Source organism: Rhipicephalus microplus, chromosome 6 (genome assembly GCF_043290135.1).
Source record: "Rhipicephalus microplus isolate Deutch F79 chromosome 6, USDA_Rmic, whole genome shotgun sequence".
Classification (NCBI taxonomy): Eukaryota; Metazoa; Arthropoda; class Arachnida; order Ixodida; family Ixodidae; genus Rhipicephalus; species Rhipicephalus microplus.
This window is the reverse complement of record NC_134705.1, coordinates 42,263,295-42,287,389: the sequence shown is the minus strand read 5'-3', so window position 1 is coordinate 42,287,389 and position 24,095 is coordinate 42,263,295. Positions and strand designations below refer to the sequence as shown.

At 42.8% G+C, this 24,095-nt stretch overlaps 1 protein-coding gene across 1 annotated transcript in view; it reads left to right on the top strand.

The window, feature by feature from the left end:
* LOC119167659 (uncharacterized) overlaps nucleotides 1-23,840 on the top strand; it is a 49,279-nt gene extending 25,439 nt beyond the window's left edge. Inside the window, exons 3-5 of the mRNA XM_037419171.2 lie at nucleotides 11,931-11,998; nucleotides 12,500-12,586; nucleotides 23,691-23,840. Coding sequence (XP_037275068.2) covers nucleotides 11,931-11,998; nucleotides 12,500-12,586; nucleotides 23,691-23,815 — 280 coding nt within the window. The 3' untranslated portion in view covers nucleotides 23,816-23,840. The remainder of the gene's footprint in view (nucleotides 1-11,930; nucleotides 11,999-12,499; nucleotides 12,587-23,690) is intronic.
* The last annotated feature ends 255 nt before the right edge of the window (nucleotides 23,841-24,095 follow it).

The window sequence follows — 24,095 nt, the reverse complement described above, 5'->3', positions numbered from 1 at the left end:
CCTAAATATTCAAAGCTGAAATTTTTGTATTCCAATAATCATGCTGAGAAAATAAGGTAAAATGTGTTAAGCGTAGTCTAACACTAACTAAGACTGAGTCTAACTAGCGCTAACATGGTTAATTATTTATTTAGATTGATATGGGATGAAACCTAATCGAGACAAAGTCGATATAAAAATTAGACCAATCGCTTATTTACAAAATGAGGTACTTGGTGCTGCAATCCTGAAGTGATTCTTAATTGAACTCATTTGATACCCAGCCAATCCTCGTGAATCGCAATGTGATCGCCGATCTTGAAGGGATTGGCATACATTTATTGACTGAACAGTTCAATGATAGCATTTTCACAATTTTAAAATCTTACGTTTAACTTGTGGCGTAGGTTACTTGTCATCCTCATGATTTTCGAGATATTTTTTCTATTACTTGGCCTTCTCTGGCTGCACAGACAGCGGTTATGCTTTTTACAATAATTATTCATGGTTTTTTGTCCCCTCCCCCCCCCCCAAAAACTATATGAATGTAAGAAATGCTGTAGTGCTTCTAAATCTGAGCACACGGGATTCTAGCAGAATGCATAAGTCGAAACGTGGCTGTTACGTCTTAGAATCAGTACCGCGAACTGACATGGTGCTACCTAACATATGGCTCAATGTAGAATGTATGGCTGTGGCAGTCGCATTTTCGATTGATTGATTGATATGCGGGGTTTAACGTCCCAAAATCACCATATGAATATGAGAAATGCCGTAGTGGAGGGCTCCGGAAGTTTTTACCACCTGGGGTTCTTTAACGTGCACCCAAATTTGAGCACACAGGCCTCAATAGAGAATGCAGCCGCGGCAGCCGGGATTCGATCCCGCAACCTGCGGTTCAGCAGCCGAGTACCTTAGCCACTAGACCACTGCGGCAGGGCAGTCGCATTTTCGATGAAGACGAAAGTTCTTGAGGCCCGTGTGCTTAGCTTTAGGCGCGCGTTAAAGGACCTCAGGTGGTCTAAATAATCAAAGCACTCCATCAAGGTGCATCTCATAATCATGTGGTTGTTTTGGGACGTTAGACTTATACAATTATTATGATCATTATTTTGCCTCTCATTTGACACGACGTGACACTACAGTTTGGCGCACTGCGTGAGGTGCTCATCGACTGAAGGATATGTATTTCTGTCGTATGGCGTAAAGAAAACCCAGAGAAATTCAAGGTTTTCACCAGACCACCACATTTTAACATCATGAAACGAATGGTTTCACAGAAATGTTTAATCGAGCATCAGGCAATTTGCTGCAATGTACGTCACTTCTAATTACTAAGACTGGAGCCGTGTCATTTCATTCATGACGTATACGCCCAAAGCACCACTTAGCAGACCAGGACTAGACTTTCCCGTCTTTTACCTATAAGGACTCGAGGCCTCTGGAACATAACGCCTAATACATCCTTTCCACGCTTATGCGAGTAAGTCGACGGCAGTTTCCCCAGCTGCTAAGCATTAAAGAAGGTCGCCAGAGAGCCCAATCTCACGCCACAGCCGCTAGCAGCTTCAAACGCACCATCTGGATGTTTCGAAGCTTTTTAGCGTTGTATGATCTTGATGGAGTTTTCACACGTTTTCATGTTTTCGTTTGTAAACTGTTTTCCTCTGCCGTAATCCACATGCCATAGCTTGCACTGTGCTACGGACTAGTCAAGCCGCCTCTTGCAAGTTTCTTGTTTCTGTTGTGCTCCATCTGTAGATTGTACATGGTAAAAATAAAATTTGATTTGATTTGATTTCAGTTGAGTTTTGTGGCTCCTTGAGCTAGCTCTGGTCGTCCAGCCACTTCAGCTTTCTATCATTGTATTATTGAACAATGTAGCGGCATAAGATTGCGCATAAGGAACTGCTAAACTCATACTATCACTGTACCGTGGTGTTCTGGCCGCGATTCCCCAGGATTTCTCTATTTCCGAAGAGAAGTAAGTAGGGGGTCTTAGAATAGTCTTCTCTTTGTGTTCCTTGTGATCACCCGCTATTTCGGTCACTCAGCGGGAACTCACTAGAGGTTATCGTACGACGCATTCGCAGTGGCGAGCAGCGCTAACACAAAGCTTTGCACACGTTATCTTAAAACTACCTATTGTAACGACCAAAAGCACCCCTACTTTCTGAAGCAGACAACATTGCTCATGTAGAAAAACAAAACAAAACAAAACGTCGAGTTGGCAATACAAATTTGTGCTGGTTGTGCGATTGCTCGTCAGAGTGCATTATTATTGTGTGTATTTGATACGCTAAATTATACTATTATTAGCTTGCTTGATGCTTTCCTTGAATTCAACTTATATTGCCTTTCTGGTGCCGCAGTATCCAAGAATAGACCCCTGATTCTCCTTCTATTGTTAAAATAGAGAGTTTTGTAATAATAAATAATAAAACATCTGACGATTCGTTGCGCCATTTCCAAAAAAGAAACCGGCGATGCAGCAAAGATGCTGGGTGCACCGCTTTAGCCAAAGAACAAGACACTAATTCTTCAGTACAGAAAAAGCATTACGGATGCAATTCACATATACTAAAAAAAAGAATAGAGATATAATAGAGCGCAAGTTCACAGTTGCAGTTCATTTACAAAAATTTTACAGTTTACAGTTCATTTGAAAAAAAAAGCTCCTTTTTATATGCGTGGAATTGTGTGCGCAATAACAGTTGCGCAGTATATGACGCACGATAGTGAGAATCATTGCTGGAGAATTACGTCCCCGAAACTACAATATGTCAATGAGGTGCATAATAGAGGGAAACTGGACTGTGCCCCGCAGGCTACAGCACCCGCGTGCTGTACAGCGTGCCTGTGCAGTGCAGTTGTGCAGTCATGGCCGTGGAGATGTGCAGTGATGCAAAATAGGACTGATGCGAACCTATCATTGTTGGTGACTGGAGAGTGCGAAGTATACAAATAATAATACTTACCGCTCTACACACTTATTTTGACACCAGTATTTTATATAATTCAGTTTATTGCAATTTCCTCTCTCATTAAAGCCAAGTTCACAGCAATAATGGCATGGATGTGATCACAACAGAATAATTTGCCATTGCAGTTCCACTTCCTGTATCTCTTTAGTGCTATTATGCGCGAGGCCCATACACCAGTGGAGACATGGGCGCTGCTGTCGACGTATGCTTCGACAAAATGATCACGTGATGCGAGCATTTTCGAGAAGGCGACTTTCTTGGCTGACTAGCAGCGCAAATATTATTTTGGTGAGTGACCGTGAGTTTACACGTTACACCTCCTTCTCTACGTGAAGACGCAAACACCTCGAAGCCTTCTCGAAAATTACTTGGGTACATAATTTCTCATAGCAAACCCATCCTAGCTGACCCGGAAAAGTGCTGTGGGGAAAGTACCAGTAGACAGGGAAAAATGAAGAGAGGTGACACAGTTTGAAGAAAGAAAGCAGTATGCGAACACCCAGCTGCAGTGGTCTACTGAATATGGCACTCTACTGCTCACCCGAAGGTTGAGGCATCAAATCCTGACTGCCGCGGTCGCATTTTGAAGTTGAAGGAAACGAAAACGTTTGAGACCCGTGAACTTCGATTTAGGTGTTCGTTAAAGAACTCCAGGTTGTCGAAATTTTCAGAGTCCTCCACTATGGCGTCTCTCATATTCATAACGCAATTTCGGGATGTTAAACACCAGTTAATATCATTAGTATGTAAAGAAGTTTCGAATTTCAGAAAAGATAAGAATGAAATAATGCAGAAAAGCATATGCTTAGCTTTTTCATTTCGTCTTTTTTTTTACACATCGGCCCACGAAAGCTCGCCGTAAGCATAGACCCTGACGTGGCTGATGAGCTTCTCGATCGCAACTCTTAGCAACAAGACCGTGTACAGCGCTTTTTCTTTCTGATTTTCGCCAGCGTTATATACGTGTTGGAGCAACAAAGTTGCTTCGATCGAACTAGAAGAACTAGAAGAAACATTTCGAGCAATGAATTCAGTGGCGAAGCTAGAAAAAGGTTTTGGGGGTTAAACCTCGCACCGCGCCGATATCATTACATTTTCCATGTGTATATATGCGCACACACAAAAACAGAGGCCAGACCACAAATAAAGCGAAGACAGAACCCCTAAAGGAAGGGTCTGTCTACGACCATAAACACGTATACGTTCGTGATCGAAATCGTGCTTAGATTGAAACAGGCTTATATCGACCTATTTATCACATTGATTTTCATAGCCTTGAATACCAGCAAAAAAAGACACGAGTTTCTTGCTTATATGAGCGGCAGGTTCTTAGGCGCCCCAAGCTCTCAAAAGATTGTGTTTAGTTTGCTGAAAAAAAGGAGCAATAGTTAACAAATAAAAAAAGTCTCTAGCTTCACGGATGGTAGCAAGGGAGAAGAAAGTGAGAAAGGGGGCTTTGAAAAAGTGTGATGGCATGCCTCCACTGCTTTTGAACCTGTAGGGGTGGCTTTTCCACGGGACGCGGGGCGCAATAGTGCTCCGCTTGGGTCCTCAGGAAGCCCCCGAGCGCATATTGGGCACTGGGCTCGGCGCCCCCGTCTAAGTGGTGCCCGGGGCACGTTTGCCCCACTTGCCCCACCCTAGTTACGCCACTGCGGATACGCATCTAAATCTAAGCATTCTAAAATGCGTGCCTACTTCGAATTGATATAGCTGCGATAACGATCGAAGCCGTTTCCCTCAGATCGGCAGACGAGCACAGTAACCACTGACAGCAATTCTGTAAAAAAAAATCGCCCGAATCTACATGTTACACTGTAAATGTCGTCAAAGACGATAGTCTTGCTTCTGGAGAGAGTGAACAAAACGTTCATTTGATGTTCTGTGCAAGAAAATTGGTGAATCGTATTCTGCAGGCGCTGAGTTAGAGTGCCTAGAGCATGTGGCGGAGGCAAACGAGCGCATCAGGGCACGTTAGACACATGTGCCATCTGGCAGTTATCTTCGAAAACGAAGGCGGGCAGCCCGTGGACAAAGATGCGCATCAGTGTCGGATGTGATAAGGTGGAGAACGAAAAGCGATGGGCAGGTGAAACCACCGTGACGTCCTAACAAAACGTTGGAAACACCTTTTTTATCGTCGCGTTGCACTGTCAGCGCAGCGCGATTAAATGCTACAGTACTTACCCCCGTATTCACAAACGCTCCTTGACTCGACTTTCACCTTTCACTTGACAGAGTTCCGCACTGCACCACTGCTCGACTGAAAATGACGCTGCGCTACTAAAGAATAACATCAAATTATCATTGATATGCCGTGACTTTCCCTGCCTAGAGATGGCGCTCCCATCGGCTTTCTCAAGTTAAGAATTAAGAAGTCCGCACTAGAGGTCTATCGAACTTTTAGGCAGGAAATGGCCAAGAAAAGGATCTATGATAATACTCGGGATATAGTTCTCTACTGTTTGAGGCCAGGACGGGAGTATTGCGAACCAAGACATATCGGGCAAAATACGAACGGGTAGACACGGTATGCAGTGCGTGTGGAGAGGAAGAAGAAACTGCTGATCACTGGATAATGATCAGTAAAGGGCTTCATCCTATAGTTGAGGATGATGGCGCGGAGTTTTTCAAAGCAGTTGGGTTTAGAGACTGGGAGGGCAAAATAGACTTTAAGCGGGTAGAATTAACTAGAAGGAGGTTATATGATTGGTGGCTAAAGTCAAAGCACGAGTGAAAATTAAACGCTTCACTGCAAAGTACGAATCCTCAACCTCACTTTTTAAAAGGAAAAAAAAAGTAAATCTAGTTTATGGTTCATTAAGTATTACGGCTTGGTGGCGCTAGCCACCGCCCGATCTAAAGGTTACAGCCATATCCATCCATCCATCCATCCATCCATCCATCCATCCATCCATCCATCCATCCATCCATCCAGCCAGCCATCCATCAAGTGAAGGTTGAGCGTTGTGTGAAGGGGCGTACTAGAATATGGGGGTTATAGTTACTTGTGTGTGCCTCTTCTAATATAAAGGCAGACATGCAAAACATAGACATGTTGTTACGACGCCTCTGATATGCGCAGTATTTGCTTTTTACTTGACAATCGCACAACTATGAAGGCTAAACCTTGAGCAATATTGGTGGGCGCCGCGGATGGGGTTGGCCGTTTGGTGCCACTTAAAGTATCATTAGGGCAAACAAACAGACAAATTTACAGACAGACAGTCAGACCAAAATTTTTCCGTCGTTGGTCTCCAAGAAAGACTATCGCCTTTAAAAAAAGAAATGAAGTTTAAAAAGAGTGCGCATATTTTGGGTAGGATTCGAACGCATGCCGCACCGAATTGGCCGCGCGTGAGCAACCAGCGCGGTCGCTCAAACAACGCGGCCACAACGCCAGTTTTTTTTTTCTTTAATGAATGACATTATCACCAGTAAAGTACACAGAACATACTTCATCAGAAATCAGGCAAAAGGCAAACACACACAAGTGTCAAGAATGGGAAGCCACTCCGGAACGGGGTCAAAAGTCTCGACAACACTGCGCACTTTAGCAGCTGCTTCTCGGAAGACAGATCTCGTCGACCGTGGTGGCTCGGCGTGTCTATCGATCATGCGACTTTTGCATAATGAATAAAGTTCTAACAACATAAACAGGTCGTAAGGAGTACTATCAGTCAGACTCTTTTTGAACGGAAGGAACCTAATACCATGGGCTGTGATTGGAAGTTCTTTTCTTAACGTTCTTTTTAGAATGTCCCAAAAATTAAAAGCATCACGACAATGAATAAAACAATGCTCTATAGTCTCAGGTAGGTTGCAGAGTCTACAATTCATTGTCCAGGGTACGTATATTGATTTTTCATTCAGCCACGTTTTCACTGGCAGCATGGAAGTGTGCACTTTAAAGCCCCAACGCCAGTCGATTGCGCTGCTATTAAATTTGTCTCATCAACATACTTTAGTCCAAGATTCGAGCCTGCAACGCGACTGTGTTGTGGAAAACAGCATTTTAAAACGCACAATTCGTCATGAATAAACATGATTGCGGGCTTAAATCAAAGCTCATTCTTCGTACTACTTAGATCTCCATGAAATTTGCAGATTTCTGCCTTGTTTTTTTAGACGAGCCTTTTTTTTTTCTCGAAAAACTAGGTGTGATTTTGGTCGCTACCATAGGGTTCAATTGTGTAAAATTTATTCGTCGTGGGAACAGAATCGAGAGCTCCGACGTTAACGAAGCTGCAATTGTGAAGTGTAGTACAGTTGCTAGAACTTTTCCGTTTAGAAATGTTTTGGAGTTCCGTCTCTACGATTTGTTATCATCAAAAAACTACCTTATCACATTAAAAAAGCGCGAGCTTCCAGCCGTGGCCGCTAAGAGCGCTGATCAGTCATTGGCTAGGTTTCCTGCTTTTAGGCAGGAAACCTAGGCAATTTCCTGCTTTTAAACAGGAAATCGCCAAGGAAAGGATCTATTATGATACTTGGGGTAGTTTTCTACTGTTTGAGGCCAGGACGGCAGTATTGCTAACCAAGACATATCGGGCCGAATACAAAAGGGTAGACACGGTATGCAGTGTGTGTGGAGAGGATGGGAAAACTGCTGAACACTTGATAATGTTCTGTAAAGGGCTTCACCCTATAGTTCAGGATGATGGCGCAAAGTTTTTCAAAGCACTGGGGTTTAGGGGAAGGCAGGCAAAATAGACTTTAAGCGGGTAGAATTACCCTTCACGGCAAAGTACGAGTCCTCAACTTCACTAATTAAAGGAAAAAAATCTTGTTTTTGGTTCACTAAGTATTATGGTTTGGTGGCGTTAGCCACCACCCGGTCTAAAGGGTACAGCCATATCAATCCATCTATACATCCTAGGTGGCGTGTGCCAATGCGCGATATAAAGGGCATAGCCGGATACATCCATCCATACATTCATCTATCCATCCGTCCATCCATCCCGTAAAGCTGGATATGATAGTCTACTTAACATGTCTGCCTTTCGTGCATTCAGTGTCTTTATCATCTTCTAGTAGAACCAGGTAAAACAAATGTGACTGTTTAGATGCACTGTAGTACAGATAAAGTATAGAAGAACGTGCAGGTCAGTCCAACCTTTTGAGCTCTAACCTCTTACTCTAAAATGAAGAACAGAATTGCATACTTATCAGTGTGATTTTCCGGGACAGTTTCGACACAATGGCAAGGGAAGGTTGCCACCACGCTTCGACCGCGAGCGCAAGAAAAAATCACTGCATTTCAAGCTGCTTGAAGATAATTATGGGGGGAAGCTTTCGGAGGTGATTATTGTGATTAAAGTTGAGATAGTACTGAGACTGATTGTGGTTGTGATACATATTTTTTTATTCAAAGAGACAGTGCTGAGACCGATTGTTATAAAGCGGTGATTTTTGTTTATAGCTGATATGAGGTTCCAAGTTCCGGGTTACGTTTTGACTTCATAATCACAGCTTCATTAGCTATCGTCTCTGGTGTAAAATTTTTTTGTCGGTATTGCTGCCTTGCACCCGTTTCACTTTGTCTCAACTGCGCGTCAGCTTGGCGTTTTTCCCGCTTAGCCTTTGCTTCCTTAGCCGTAGTCCGTGGTGTAGAACTTTGTTGTCGACGTCGCCGCTTTGCATCCGCTTCCTTCTCTTTTGTCTCCGCCGTAGCTTCCCGTCGACGGCGACGCTGATGATCAGCACGTCGCGCTATCCGGCGTTCGTCTTCGTTCATATGAGAGAAGACAATGTGTGGTATGGAACGTGGTTATATATATAAATATATATATATATATATATATATATATATATATATATATATATAGAGAGAGAGAGAGAGAGAGAGAGAGAGAGAGAGAGAGAGACAGAGAGAGAGAGAGCGTTGACAGCAGCGTCGTCCCATCTACAATTAACCACAGCGCCCTCTGTTGCTTAAAAATTCAAGGTTACATGCAAAACGGTTACCACCAACGCCCTCTGTTGCTTATAAGTTGAAGGTTATATGGAAAATGGTTCAGAAATGTCAGACAGATGAAGACGTGTTACGGACAGACGGGAGACGGCGGGCATCGTGAGGTCTTAAGGAGCTTCGCCCCTTAAAAAATTGGCAGCTTATCGACGGAGTGAATGATGGAGAGTGGGGTGAAGCATTCGTCCGTCCATTCGTTCTTGCTTTCGTCCATCCATGCGTCCGTCTGTGTGACCACCCATGCGTCCGTCCGCCCGTTCGTGCGTGAGTTTTTTCGTGCGTCCGTCTCTGCGTTCGTCCATGCATCCGCCCCTGCATCCGTTCATGTGTCCATCCATGCATCTGTCTGTGCGTCCAATCGTCCATATATTCAACACTCCAAGTACCACCATCTCGAATGTTTTCATCGTATATTCTTCATATAGAAGCACCACCATCCAGCAGACAATCCATGAACTAAACGAGAAGTGGCACACGCACACTTTCTTACGGCTTGCGCTTCGGGTTTACTTCCCACTTTTAACCACCTCGAGTTCATGGTATATACTAGTTCACTGTATTCATGGCACTGCGGCCCAACGCTCGCTAAACCTTTCTAAAACCAAGGACGTTACGCCCAGCGAGTACAACGTAGCAACGTTTTCCTGTCAGATAGTTCTCAATGTACATGCCAAAGGCTGCTAATGGGAAATGAGAGACAGGAGAATTCGGCTTTTTATTTCTTATGGTTTGCGCTTCGTATCTACTTCCCACCTTTAACCACCTCGATTTCATTCATTGTATATACTAGTTCATTGTATATTCAGGGCACTGCGGCTCAACCCTCGCTAAACCTTTCTAAAACTAAGGAGGTTACACCCAGCGGGTATAACGTAGCAACCCTTTCTTGTCAGATATTGCTCAATGTACATGCCAACAGCTGCTAATGGGGATCGCAGCGTGCGCTTTAACTAAAAGCTTAATTCTCCTGCCTCTATTTGCCCATTAGCAGCCATTGGCATGTACATTGAACACAACTTTTTATTGTTCTACAACGCACAGAAAAAATCTTTCACTGGCACCACCTTGGAGGTCAAAATGTTATACTTGTTACATACTAAAATGGCTACGAGGGACGAATGGGTGCCGCTATAAAAAGCTGCGCCCCTAAAAAAAAGCAGACACGCAGGACGATGCAGGACTTACAACTGAAGCAAATGAAAGATCGTATTCCTCAGAACATCGCGAAGCATGTCTGAAAAGCCTACAAAAGAATCATGTGAACTTACTATCTAACATGCTCCCATTCCCCTTTTTTATTGTCATCTCGACTGACCTTAACACGTGCACTACATTTAAATACATGAAAAAACTACGTTTTCCTGTGCAGTCGATACATGAAGGTCTGATAAAGATAAAAAAATAAATATGAGGTGTTGTAGAGTGTCAGATTGTGTGACGACACACAAACAAAGTGCGAAAACTTTCGTAATGTAGTCGAAAGTACTCTGTGAAACTAGTTCACCCGAGTAGTGAGTGCGAGGAAAAAATTATGTGAGACGTAAAATAGGAAATATCACATAGTGTCGTAATATTTTCAAGCACCGGGAACATTACTGCGGAAGCCCATAATCACCAGACAGTGGAAACCAACAGGCTAGTGTTAACTGGGTGCATGGTGGCCAGTATGCATGTAATATATATGCTTGTGAATTCATTCCGAGTGAATGGGGAGATTTTGTTTTTGCTCCTTTCTTCCTATGGGGTACTGCACGTCATAAGTACCACAGTAGAATGCTACAAGCGACATTGTTTACAAACTAACGTGAATGAATTTATTAGCAAGCAGAGCCCTTACTTGGCTAAGAAGGAATGCACTTAACAGTACCTTATTTTGGGCCAGTTAGTGCATCGTTCATGAAAGATGTGGTGCAAGCTTGAAAACGAGAAGAACGGAATTGAGACACAAAGAATGCTCGTTCTGTGCCATCTTCGTTCTTCGTGCCACGTCTTTCAAGGTCCACTTAATAATTTGCCCATCTTTAGCGCACAATGGGACATAAATGTCACACTGAAATTCAGCGTGCTTATGAGAAGGGCGATGCGCGCTCCCATTCTCTCTATATTCCGGCAGGTGTTGTCGTTCGCATTTTGACAACAGAAGAGGAGAGAACACATGCCAAAGCAACTTGCTGTACCTTTTGTTTGAGACATTCGAGCTCTCCCTGAGTGACGAATCAATTGAGGGCTCAAGAAGTCAAGTAGAGTACTTGCCGATTGCGCTTTTTTTTTTCCTTTGAAGTAATGAACCAACTAGCCCCTCAAGACGTCCTGATCAAGTACAGTAGATGCCTAAGCGCGCCTCTTGTCATGAAAATAAATAACCGTTTCCGAAGACCCTGAAGTCAAATTGAAAGTTTCATGGATACAAGATAGATGTTGCCTCATCTAGCGCAACGCTGCTGTGATGTGTCTGAGTGTGGGGAGAGGGAGGGAAAGGCGCACATATTCACAAATCAGATTAGTGAAGACTGCTCACAGCTACCATTCAATTGGCAGTGCTACTTCTTTCTTAGTGAAAACATCTGCCAAATACGCCAATAAGTCTTTACCAGTCCGTCTTTTCCATTCATCATTATCATAACCCAGTCACAATAACGCATGTATACGTCGGATAAGTTGCTGAACGTAAACACAGCATGGTTTCGCATTCAGTGCAAGTAAGATGGCTGAGGCCTTCTGAAACATCTACCTTTATGGTGTATAGGTTTTGATGACCAAGTACCGATATATCTACACTGAAATGTTTGTCAGGTTTTCTAAATACGAAGACCATTTTTCAAGTAAACCTCCCAGTTAGCAAAATCATTATTGCCTTCAGTCATATGCACGTCATACTCACGAGAAATTTGATGAGACATTATGAGTAGCAGGCGTACTTACTAGACCAGTGTGGATTTCATTCATAAATGTGGATTTCATAGTGCTGCATCGAAATACATCTCTTTATCTTTCAGAAGAAACGCTACGTTTGATTTGGAAGAAGGAGATGCCATTGACAAGCTTAACTACTTCATCAACAATGGTGGGTTGTTGGTGGGCTGCTTGGCTATCACCAAAGTTTCCCTGTCACACTACGAGAAACATTTGCTACAACTAAGGAAAATTCGCCTTCTTTAAACATTCTCTTTTATATGTGACTAATGAAGTCAAAATCTGAGCTCCGTAGGTATAATGTAATTGTTTTGTGTCTTTGAAAGTTGTGTTAATATGCACTACTGTAATGAGCAGAGTCTTTCAGGCTGAATGCATAGATGTTGTTTGAGCAATATTTTCATTATTATTGCAAGAACTTGGCCAACAACGGCTCTTTCTCTGTTGGTATTTTTGTGAAGTCATGTGCACGTTAAAGGACTCAGGTGTTTTAATGGCTTGGAAAAGTAACGGTCTTTTATCAGGCAGTGCATTGTGTTTATTTCCACCCTGCCCATGTATGTCTAAATGTACAGTACTCTGTAACTGAATGATTGAGAGACGGATTATTTTTCGTTTTACCGAATAAACAGCCAGTCCTCTTATGTTTCAGATCGGACGCACCCTTACAGTGCCCACGTCATCTACAGCGACTACAACGCATGTGTTGTCCTTCAAATGTCTTTCTTAGGTCACGAACGTAAGCTCAGTTTTCCATACAGAGCCATTAGCATCATCTTTTTTTTTTAAATTGGAGCTATCATGTTTTTAAAATCATGACATTACGTGTTCGCACCGCCTATCATCATCCCCTATGGCCTCGTCCTTTTAGCGCCTTAAGCGCAATAGCTCTTTCGGCATGCAACTCCTCATTCATTTTTCAACCTGTGGGAGCACACTGCATAAATGTCTCTTCTAGAAAGATGCCGTGGCGTCACTATAAGCGCTGCCTTGAGTTTGCATCGCTTGCCGAGGGATGGCGCGAGGTTCTCCTATCTTGCTTTCTCAAGGGGCTTGGGTGATAGTGGGCGCATGCGAACGTTTGTTGCAAAAGACCACCGCTAAGATTATCAGCTCCAGCCCTTATTAAAAATGACGAAGAAGGAAAATGAAGGGCAGCAGTTTTCTAGAAAAGGCGTTGCCTGGCCACGCGCTTCCGCAGCACCGATTGGTATAGCGTGGGATGTGATAACTCGGATGGGCAAGAGATCAAGTACAGGGAGAGAGAAAGAAAAAGAGAACGAGAAAATTCTTGAAGTAGGTTTCCTGGCAAGGCAAGATTTGAACCCTTGCGTTCACAATTTGAAGCCTAGCATCGTGACTACTCGTATTCAGCCATGCTATCAGAACAATATATAGCATACAGAAGGGCGCGATTAGTGAATTTCGGAACTTAATTGAATACACATCGATACGGCTACAGTTATAGCCTCCACCTTCAGTTATTAAAATATGGGAACTGATTAGTTAGTACGATGCAACAGCAGAATTGTAAGGACTGAATTTTCAGGAAAACAAATGCCTGCATTTGGTAATCACTGTAACGTCTGTAGTCTCGTAAACGCTTAAGCAGAGCACACATTGACAATTTAGAATATATTTTTAAAAAATCAGCTCCCGCTATTACTAAGTTTCGTTCTTTAGGTGTTCTTACGTCAGTGCTGATTACTCGAAAACTATTAGAATATAACCTGTATTTTCGATTACACCGATTGATTAGAGTGTGCTAATGAATCGAATAGTATGCTACATAACTTCTTATTCAAATTTTTGAAATATTTGTACACACCTAATAGTATATTATAGTGCAGTGTGGTGAAGTATAGTATGCTATGATATAGCACAGTGTTCTATATTCTAATATAGGAAGGCGTGGGAGGTAGAAGTGATTGTGAGAAGGAAGAAGAAAACGAGGATAGAAGACAGTAAAGCACAGTACTGCATAGATAGAAATAGAAAAAGAGAAGTATGAAAAAAGAAAAACAGCAATATGTATAAAGACAGCGACAGAATGAATGAAATGAATACGAATACATTAATTTCTATTTCGCTCCACACACACCAACACATACACACGCATATATATATATATATATATATATATATATATATATATATATATATATATATATATATATAAATATATATATATATATATATATATATATGTGTGTGTGTGTGTGTGTGTGTGTGTGTGTGTGTGTGTGTGTGTGTGTGTGTGTGTGTGTGTGTGTGCAGAGAGAAAGAGAGAGAACAGGGTACAAAAATAGAAACGTAGATGTTACAACAGAAAGAAAAATCAAAAGAAACACAGGCGCCTCTACCTTGTACACTTCGATCATGCTGATCATCACTAGTGCAAAGCTGTCCTATTTGTATTTATTTTTCTATTCATTGTTTTTCAGCATGTGCGGTTCGGCACAGTACTTGATACTAATGGGTTCATTAGTTATTGAAGCGTATTCTGAGGGACCCTGCTTCCATAAGACTCACCAAACCGAACACAAAGCACACGTTCGGGAGAGAATGGAGGATGGAGGAAATGTAAAAACTTTGAACGGAGAGAGAGGAGGGTTCACTGGAGCTTGAAGTTTCTTGAAACTGGCACAAACACTTGCCGAAATTATCGCTCCAGCGACATGAGACCAGTTGAAAGATTTGTAATAAGACGTAACTATAGCGTAAGGCGTGCCAACATCGCCATGTCACTTTCATGCTTTGCTACACGTTGATAAGCTCTTGTATACCAAGGTTGTTTGTGTGTCCTAGGGACACCAAGTATACCACGCTACCCTACATCTGTCATCTTTACCTGCTGCTGACCGTATGTTTGTATGAACAATTACCCTTCATTAATTTCTTGTTAAAAACGGCGCTAAAGATGAAACACGAGAACGAAGTGCACAGGACAATCGCCGACTAACAGCTGCTTTATAGCAAAAGTACAACAGTCTTTTTGAAACGAACTAAATGAATGCGTAATGACAAAAATGACCACGTGACAAGCCCGAAGACTTCAATCTACTAAAAATTAAATCACGCTTTTTGCTGAAGAGAAACACGGATGAGTCAGTGACGCACTTATCAGGCCCGTGTATAGTTATCCATGATGCCTCCAAAATCTCTATTGCTTTTTGACACTTGGATCGCCCTAACGCCTTGGTACTGCTGAAGATAGGCTTGTATCCCTGCTCGTATGTGCCCCAATGAGCTGGTAGATGTCTCCCACTCTTGTCTCTCAATGAATTACCATGCCCATCAAACACGTAATAAAGGGGTCAAGAAACGGTCGCTTTACAGCGACCATGCGGCACCATAGGCAGCCACATGGTCTAACTATATTATCGGCCCGAATGGACCTGCATAGACGCTTTGCCTGTCGAGGAACGCGGAACTCTACTGAGTACCGAGCGCCCGCAAGAGGCGCTCATCGGCGTCTGCCATACACGATCCACGTCCCGTAAGAACGCTGCTTAATATGACGTCAGAGTTAAAGTTAGCGCCGATTGCGTATGGCAAAGACGCTGATGGGTGTCCCAGTAGCACGCACTTGCAAGTACCGAAGAGCTCTGCGTCCCTTCATAGGCAGAGCATCACTTATGATCACGTCAACTAGTTAGAGCATTTGGACACCGGTGGTTTCGCATTGTCGCTTTAGGGCGAGCGTTTCACGACCTCTTTAATACACTTTGCAATCTACCTCATACAAACCATTCCACAAGTAAGGGGAACTCGTACACCACCCGTTGTACAGGAAACATACGCACGTCTGTGCTAGACACGAGATCTTCCATTGTTTACTTTGCTCGCCTTGGACACACCGCACGAAAGCGATAACTTGCAATCCGCTGAAAAAACTAAATGAACCGCGTTTCTTCCCACCAACTTTTCAATGCCACGCGATAACTTGTGTAGGTGCGGCATCATTTGAAGCTTCCGCCTTTCACACTTCTGCGATTATTTTCCTTCACTGGCCATTGATTTATTGTCAGCGGCCGTGTTATGATGGCATACGACCCTCAAAAGTGATTCTGCTGCATCCTGGAGCGGCGCCTGAGAGAAACCTGCCCTTCGGAGACGACTCACAAGTGAACAAAAACTATCTTTGGCTTTGTGGTGACATGACTTGATCAAAGAAGACCTTAAACATGACAATTGCTATGCCCCTAGTCACAAGCTTCGCGTGAGAGGCATCCAAAGACAATAGAGCCCTGTTCGTGCGCGCGAGTACGACCAGCATACGCGTTTTCTGTCATTGAAAACCAACTTTAAATTTAAATACTGCAGAAAAACATTGCCAGGCATTTCAAAAATGAAATTCTGCTTAGAAGCTTTCACGTTAAAGCGCTGAAGAATACACTTCGCTATCTCTTTGACGTTGTTGTTAGAGTCCGTTTTCTGAAGTTTTAAAAAGTCAACTATATATCTACAGGCAAGAACAATGTAATCATCTGTAAGCACTTAAGAGAACGAATAATCTACATCTGCTTAATAAATCTTAGATGAGACCTTATGCATGTGTCTCATTTTCGCACGTAAACGTTCTCCTGCAAACTCACAATCGTAGAGGTAAGACTCCAGCAGTTCAAGTAATCCCCTTACCGGGACACCACTGCGGCAGACTGGACAGTGTGTTAACTCGGGTTTGATGGAGCATGCTAATGCATTAGGAGGTGGAAGTGAGAGGCATCTGCTAGTTTGTTGTGGCGCATGCATGCAGGGATGCAAGCCTACCTTCAGAAGCAGAGAGGTGGTAGGGCGATCCAAAAACCAAAACAATTTGCCCCGTACTTGCATGGTACACTGCGAATGTCGTCGAAAGACGATAGCCTTGCGTCTGGAGAGAGTGAACAAAACATTTATTTGATGTTCTGCGCAAGAAAATCGGTGAATGGTATTTTGGAGGTTCTGCGTTACAGTGCCTCGAGCATGCTGTGGAGCCGAACGAGTGCATCAAGTCACGTCACACGTTAGGGAGCCTTCATGTGCGCCCGTCTCCGTGTTTTAGGGGGGTGACAACTCCGATCATGGTTGCTTACAACTGGCTAAAAAGGCCCCCATACTTGACGGGCTGCCATGTTGGTTCTGAGTGGTCGCTCATTTACATGGACGGCAGCGTGGGTTTCAACGAGAGGAGGTTTTTTTTTTCGTATAGCAAGTGCTGAAGGCTGAAGGGTTGTTTTCTGAAGTTAGCTGTGGTTTGGTAAAACAGAAAAGACATGTTAGTTACTCGAGTTTGTATAAAATACTGTTAAAACAGTTCGTTTCTCCCACTTAGTAGACCCACCGCATTTGCAGAGTGAGGTTATTTAGGGAGCCTATATTTGCGAGGGGGAGAACCTCGATGTCACTATGAATGGACTTCATTGTCTGCGCGCCATTCATGAAGCATATTCACCTTAGAACTGCAAATACCTCAAAGGCCTCTTAGTGCAAGGCTCGAAACCGTGCTGTTTATATGATGGAAGTAATAAGGACAGGGAAGGCAGAACAAACAGCCGGGTAGCTCACGATGTTCTCTGTAAACCGAATAGCTCAGCAAGCCTGCTTCTCGTACCCTAAACATTGCGTTTCTCCGTAATATAATTTCGTACCACAAGTTTAGTTCCTCCGAACGAATCTGTACAATGACTGCTTAAAAACCTTATAAGCTGTAAGCATTGCCCGAAAAAGTAGGGCATTCAATAACATAACACCGCCCTCCCCATATGCCCACAAGCCTGTATATTAGGCTAGACGAAAAGCAAAGGGAAGCAACGAGGGACAAATCAAGTTTTTCCAGGTCAGATTTTATTGCAAACAGCATCCAAACGGCATCTGGCCTTGTGTCTTCAAACCATCCGGCCTCCTTTGCTGGAAGCTTGTGTCCTCGCAGTGAGCCTAGAGTAAAGCAATAAGACAAAAAATCATACACCGCTCCGACCACATATACAGAGTTCACACACATTTTCTCTACAAGCACTAAATAAAAGCAGAGTTTACGATATCAAATCATCTGTGTGTCAGGTTATGAAGCAAAAAGAGGACACAAATAACGATGCACCACATAGGGCATATTTGAGTTATGGGCTGACAACCCGATTTGCTTAGTGCACATATACTGCTCCGTACAGGACTGACAGATATACAGAAGGATGGACGGACACGAACAGTAAATCTGTCGCATTCTATGTCATTAAAGAGAAGTCCTGTTTGCAAATATTGAGCGAGTTTCAGTGTGGTTGCGCGTGTAATTGAAGCGAAGAACGAATACCCATGACAAGCCACCCAAAAAGTTAGTTGCGTTGCAACTGTGCAAGACAAGTGCCTACAGGGAACGGGTTCATCGGCTCGTCTGTCTACCTCTCCAAATGCCCTTCCTCAGCAACCGAGGTAAAATTGCAGAAATGCGAACATCTGCCTTTTCTAGAAAAGGAAGAAGCGAACGGGAGCGTCTATAGGTGGTTTATGGGCCTGGCGTTTTTAGCGACGAATGCAGCGACGGCTTCGGAAACCGACAAAGTGCATATAGTGAATGCATGCAGGACCACACATTCGACTGGTCATATCATTCGATTGAGGAACTGCGCTTCGACTACAAGGACAAACAAGCATACTCAACCATCTTCCGCTCGCACAGCGTAGCCAAACGAAACAATTCATTATTATACTGTGCACGTTGTCGTGCTTACTTTGCTCAAACTGCTTTTCGTTGCATGGGTAAGTCAGCCATTTCCCGAATTGTGCAGTGATATACTCGACCCACTCGCAATACAACGCGAACTCACCTCACAAACACGGCGAGAAGTAGTCGCCTCCAAGCAGTCTCACTTCACTTGTGTAGCCCAGCGTTTCCGTAGGCTAGAGCAAGTCGGGAAGCGGGAAGGTCTCCAGATGGTTTTGCGTTGTGGCACGCAGCACCCCGGCATATAGACTTCAAAGTTCTTTTATATGTGGTTAGCACGAGGATGGTGTCGTAGTGGAAGCTACGTCTATGGGGTAATCAAACGCCGGTCATACCACAGCTTGCACACCCGCACCAACATGCAGCTGGTGCAGTGCGACGGAGCAGGAACGCCTGGCCGCATGAACCAACATGGCACCTGTTGCCACGGAAACCGGGACTGGCAACATTGTGTTTTAGCGGGTGGCAGCAATGGTGGGTCAAAGACCGACACCACCCTAAAACACGGAGATGCGCGCACATGAAGGCTCCCTGTCACACGTGAGACATGAGCGCCACCTGGCAGTTATCTTGGAAAACGAAGCCCGTGCGTGGCGTGCGCGCCTGTGTCGGAGATGATAAGGTGTAGAACGCAAAGCGATGGGTAGGTGTCACGACCGTCTTGTCTTACCAAAGCGTTGGAAACACTTGCCTTTCGTGCAAGCGTTGCATGGTCAGCGCAGCGTGATAAACGCTATGGTCCTTAGACTTGCCTATGTATGCGTTGTCTAGTAAAAGATATACATACAAAATATTGACGTGTAGTTAAGGTGCCTCAGGTATGCCCAATAATTGCTTTTTATTTGACAATCGCACAGGTATCAACGCTGAACCTTGAGCAATATTGGTGAGCGCTGCGGATCGGGTCGCCCGTTTGAGAATCGGCCGGTCACTCCCGTGCCTTTTAGGGTTCGTTAAGGTGGACAAACATACAAACAGACGGGCACGCCAATTTCTTTTCGCGTCGAAGCTCCCCAAGAAAGGCTATCGTCTTTAAAAGAAAACGAGATTTTAGGAGCATTTTGGATAGCTAGACACAGGCCTGAGAAGTGCGTCAGCGACTCGTTCATATATCTCGCCAGCAAAGAGCGCGATTTCATTTTGAGAAGATAGAAGTCTTGGAACTTGTCACTTGGTGATACTGGTCAATGTGCATGCGTTTAATTTGTTTAAAACAGCCCGGTGTAGTTTTCCAATAAACCAGTTGTTAGTCTGCGATTGTCCTGTGCTTTTTTTTTCTTGTATCTCAACTTTGGCACAGTTATAATTTTGCTAAAACCTACCACTGCTACCCTGTGATTTTCTGCTATCCTGTAATTCTCATGCATACTGCATTACCAAAGAAGGAGCAGTACGACTGACTGCTCTTGTTTCCGTGCCATGCCTTTAAAAGTAGAGCTTTTCTGAACAGCATACAAGAGCTGCTCCGGCAACCACACCAACGTACCTCGTCGATTTAATGTAACTATTGCTTTACTGAATTTTAGTCATTCTTTAACAATGGCAATTCAAGACTGGCTGGTCCTAGTGGTAATGCTAAAGCAGAACTTATACAATTGACAAAACACGATAAGAACATACACACACACGCACACACACACACACACACACATATATATATATATATATATATATATATATATATATATATATATATATATATTTATTTATTTATTTATTTATTTATTTATTTATTTATTTATTTATTTATTTATTTATATATGAAAAAAGGTATCATTGGATCCAGTGGAAAAATACCAAAAAGTGGAAGACGGGCAAAACGAAGCCTCATTTTTCCTACGTTTCAGCCGGAAGGCCGGTCCCCAGCTGAAACGTAGGAAAAATGAAAAGTTTTCGTTTTGTTTTTGCCCGTCCTCCACTCTTTAGTGTATATATATATATATATATATATATATATATATATATATATATATATATATGGGAAAGAGGTGTATACCTAAGGGCTCGTTTTTCCGTGTTTTAACACAATATTACTGAGATCCAACAGACAGTAATGCCAAGGAATGTACAGGGGAAGTTATTAGAACCAATGTAAAGTAAACGAGAAGAAAGAAAAGTGGATGAAGAAATAACCAACCGTGGGCAGGAATCGAACCTACGACCTTCGAATAACGCGTTCGATGCTCTATCCACTGAGCTACCACAGCGGCCTTCCCTCCATCCACTTTTTTGTGCTTATATAAGAATTTAGAAGTAGGAGCGACAGGCAGCGCCATCTATAAGCCAAACAACGAGTGTGAAAACACTCTTATGCGTATGTTCGGCGTCACGTAGCACGTGAACTTATTATGAGCGGGCAGCTGATTAATTGGCCCTCTTTTACAACCTAAACACACCAAGTCTGCCATTACGAGACCCTCGTTCAATAAAATAAGGGAAAAAGGTGTATACCTAAGGGCTCGTTTTTCCGTGTTTTAACACAATATTAATGAGATCCAACAGACAGTAATGCCAAGGAATGTACAGGGGAAGTTATTAGAACCAATGTAAAGTAAACGAGAAGAAAGAAAAGTGGATGAAGAAATAACCAACCGTGGGCAGGAATCGAACCTACGACCTTCGAATAACGCGTTCGATGCTCTATCCACTGAGCTACCACAGCGGCCTTCCCTCCATCCACTTTTTTGTGCTTATATATGAATTTAGAAGTAGGAGCGACAGGCAGCGCCATCTATAAGCCAAACAACGAGTGTGAAAACACTCTTATGCGTATGTTCGGCGTCACGTAGCACGTGAACTTAATATGAGCGGGCAGCTGATTAATTGTCCCTCTTATGCAACCTAAACACACCAAGTCTGCCATTACGAGACCCTCATTCAATGAAATAAGGGAAAGAGGTGTATACCTAAGGGCTCTTTTTTCCGTGTTTTAACACAATATAATGAGATCCAACAGACAGTAATGCCAAGGAATGTACAGGGGAAGGTATTAAAACCAATGTAATGTAAATGAGAAGAAAGAAAAGTGGATGAAAAAATAACCAACCGTGGGCAGGAATCGAACCTACGACCTTCGAATAACGCGTTCGATGCTCTATCCACTGAGCTACCACAGCGGCCTTCCCTCCATCCACTTTTTTGGGCTTATATGTGAATTTAGAAGTAGGAGCGACAGGCAGCGCCATCTATAAGCCAAACAACGAGTGTGAAAACACTCTTATGCGTATGTTCGGCGTCACGTAGCACGTGAACTTATTATGAGCGGGCAGCTGAATAATTGTCCCTCTTATACAACCTAAACACACCAAGTCTGCCATTACGAGACCCTCGTTCAATGAAAAAAGGGAAAGAGGTGTATACCTAAGGGCTTGTTTTTCCGTGTTTTAACACAATATTATTGAGATCTAACAGACAGTAATGCCAAGGAATGTACAGGGGAAGTTATTAGAACCAATGGAATGTAAATAAGAAGAAAGAAGAAAGAAAAGTGGATGAAAAAATAACCAGCCGTGAGCAGGAATCGAACCTACGACCTTCGAATAACGCGTTCAATGCTCTATCCACTGAGCTATCACACACACACACACACACACACACACACACACACACACACACACACACACACACATATATATATATATATATATATATATATATATATATATATATATATATATATATATATGTGTGTGTGTGTGTGTGTGTGATAGCTCAGTGGATAGAGCATTGAACGCGTTATTCGAAGGTCGTAGGTTCGATTCCTGCTCACGGCTGGTTATTTTTTCATCCACTTTTCTTTCTTCTTTCTTCTTATTTACATTCCATTGGTTCTAATAACTTCCCCTGTACATTCCTTGGCATTACTGTCTGTTAGATCTCAATAATATTGTGTTAAAACACGGAAAAACGAGCCCTTAGGTATACACTTCTTTCCCCTATATATATATATATATATATATATATATATATATATATATATATATATATATATATATATATGCCCAAATTTGTTATGGCATTTATTTCTGGCATCTCAGCGAGCTTCAGCGGTGTCGTTGGTTGCCTCCTCAAAGCACAAAATCTGGCCTGACTGCGGATGTATTTCTACACGGTACTCAATATTCCCCTGGTATTTAGCTTGTTTTTCGGTTGAAGGTGCTATGATGATGATGAAGGTGCGATGAAGGTGCCCTCACACAAAATTCTCCAGCATACAGTGATGTCCTTGAACCATTTACGTGCGAAATCAAACTGGAGGGGGAGTACACGAAACAGGGGAGACAAAGTTAAGACAGCTCGTGTATTGGAACAATATAAAAACATTCGGAAACACCTGATGAAATATTTGGCCCAAGAGCAGCAGAAGCAATGTTCGTGAGCAACATGCTAGCCATATCTTGAATAATACACACACACGGAAGTTTTCGAGTGTATTCGTCAAGGCATACGCATGACCAGCAGTGACAGTTCAAAAAAGCACAGCGCAGGCGTTATGCAAACACAATGTCAAGCATTTCGTGCCCAAGAATAGGACCATTAGCGAACAAGCCACCGAGACACTCATTTAACTTCAAACTACCATTGTTCAAAATATTCAGCAGCTTCACGAGCTATCCATGTAGCAAGAAAAACAATCAAAATTAAATTTTGGCATTTCTAGCGAGGAGTTTTAAAGAGACGATTGTTCAGAATGACATTTTATTTGTGACGATATCCTGCACGTTCCGTATGATTAACGTTATAAAAACGTTCATGCTTTACTGTTTTTTGAAGTGATCAATCAACTATTTCGCTAGCTGAAGAATCGCGTTTTAGACGTGCTAATTCATTATTACCAGCCTTCGAGAATTTAAGCAACGAATGTATATTTAACCTTTCTAAGGACTACAGACTTGCACGAGTGGCTATAGACCGATACAGTGATGCCACGTACCACACAAGACTGCCTAAATGTGACGTTGTGTGTGTCTTCTCTTTCTCTTACTCTTCCTCTCTTCTTTCAATCTCTGCCATTTGTTTCCCGTATGCATGATATCATAATGTTTATGTATAACTGATAGGCCTGTCTCTTCTGTTTTTTTTCTTTCCCAAATACTTTGGGACCAGTTTGTGATCTTTTTTCCGTTTTTTTTTTTTTCAGAATGCATGCTGTGGGTGAAGCCCGCCTTCGTCGATGATATTCCTCGGCACTGCCGTAAAAACTACAAGCGAAAGTGCAGCGTTAGATATCCTACGTACGATAGTGAACTGTGTAAGGAAAACTAATAAAAGCAGCATGTTGTCGAAGCAACGTATGTGTACTCTTGCAAGTGCATTACGCTCAGATTTTACGTGTATACACCTAAAGGACTCAATTAAGAATGCCTTCAAGAATGATATGCTTGTGGAAACGAAAAAATGGGGTCACTGGTGACCATCCATATATTTTCCGTGCAATTGCCCCCACTCGAATGAAGTATATTTTAAAAACAACCCCTCCCATAAACAAAAGCTTCAAGCAGTGATCCTCATTATTCTTTGAAGCTATGGCCTAGTTTTGAACCCA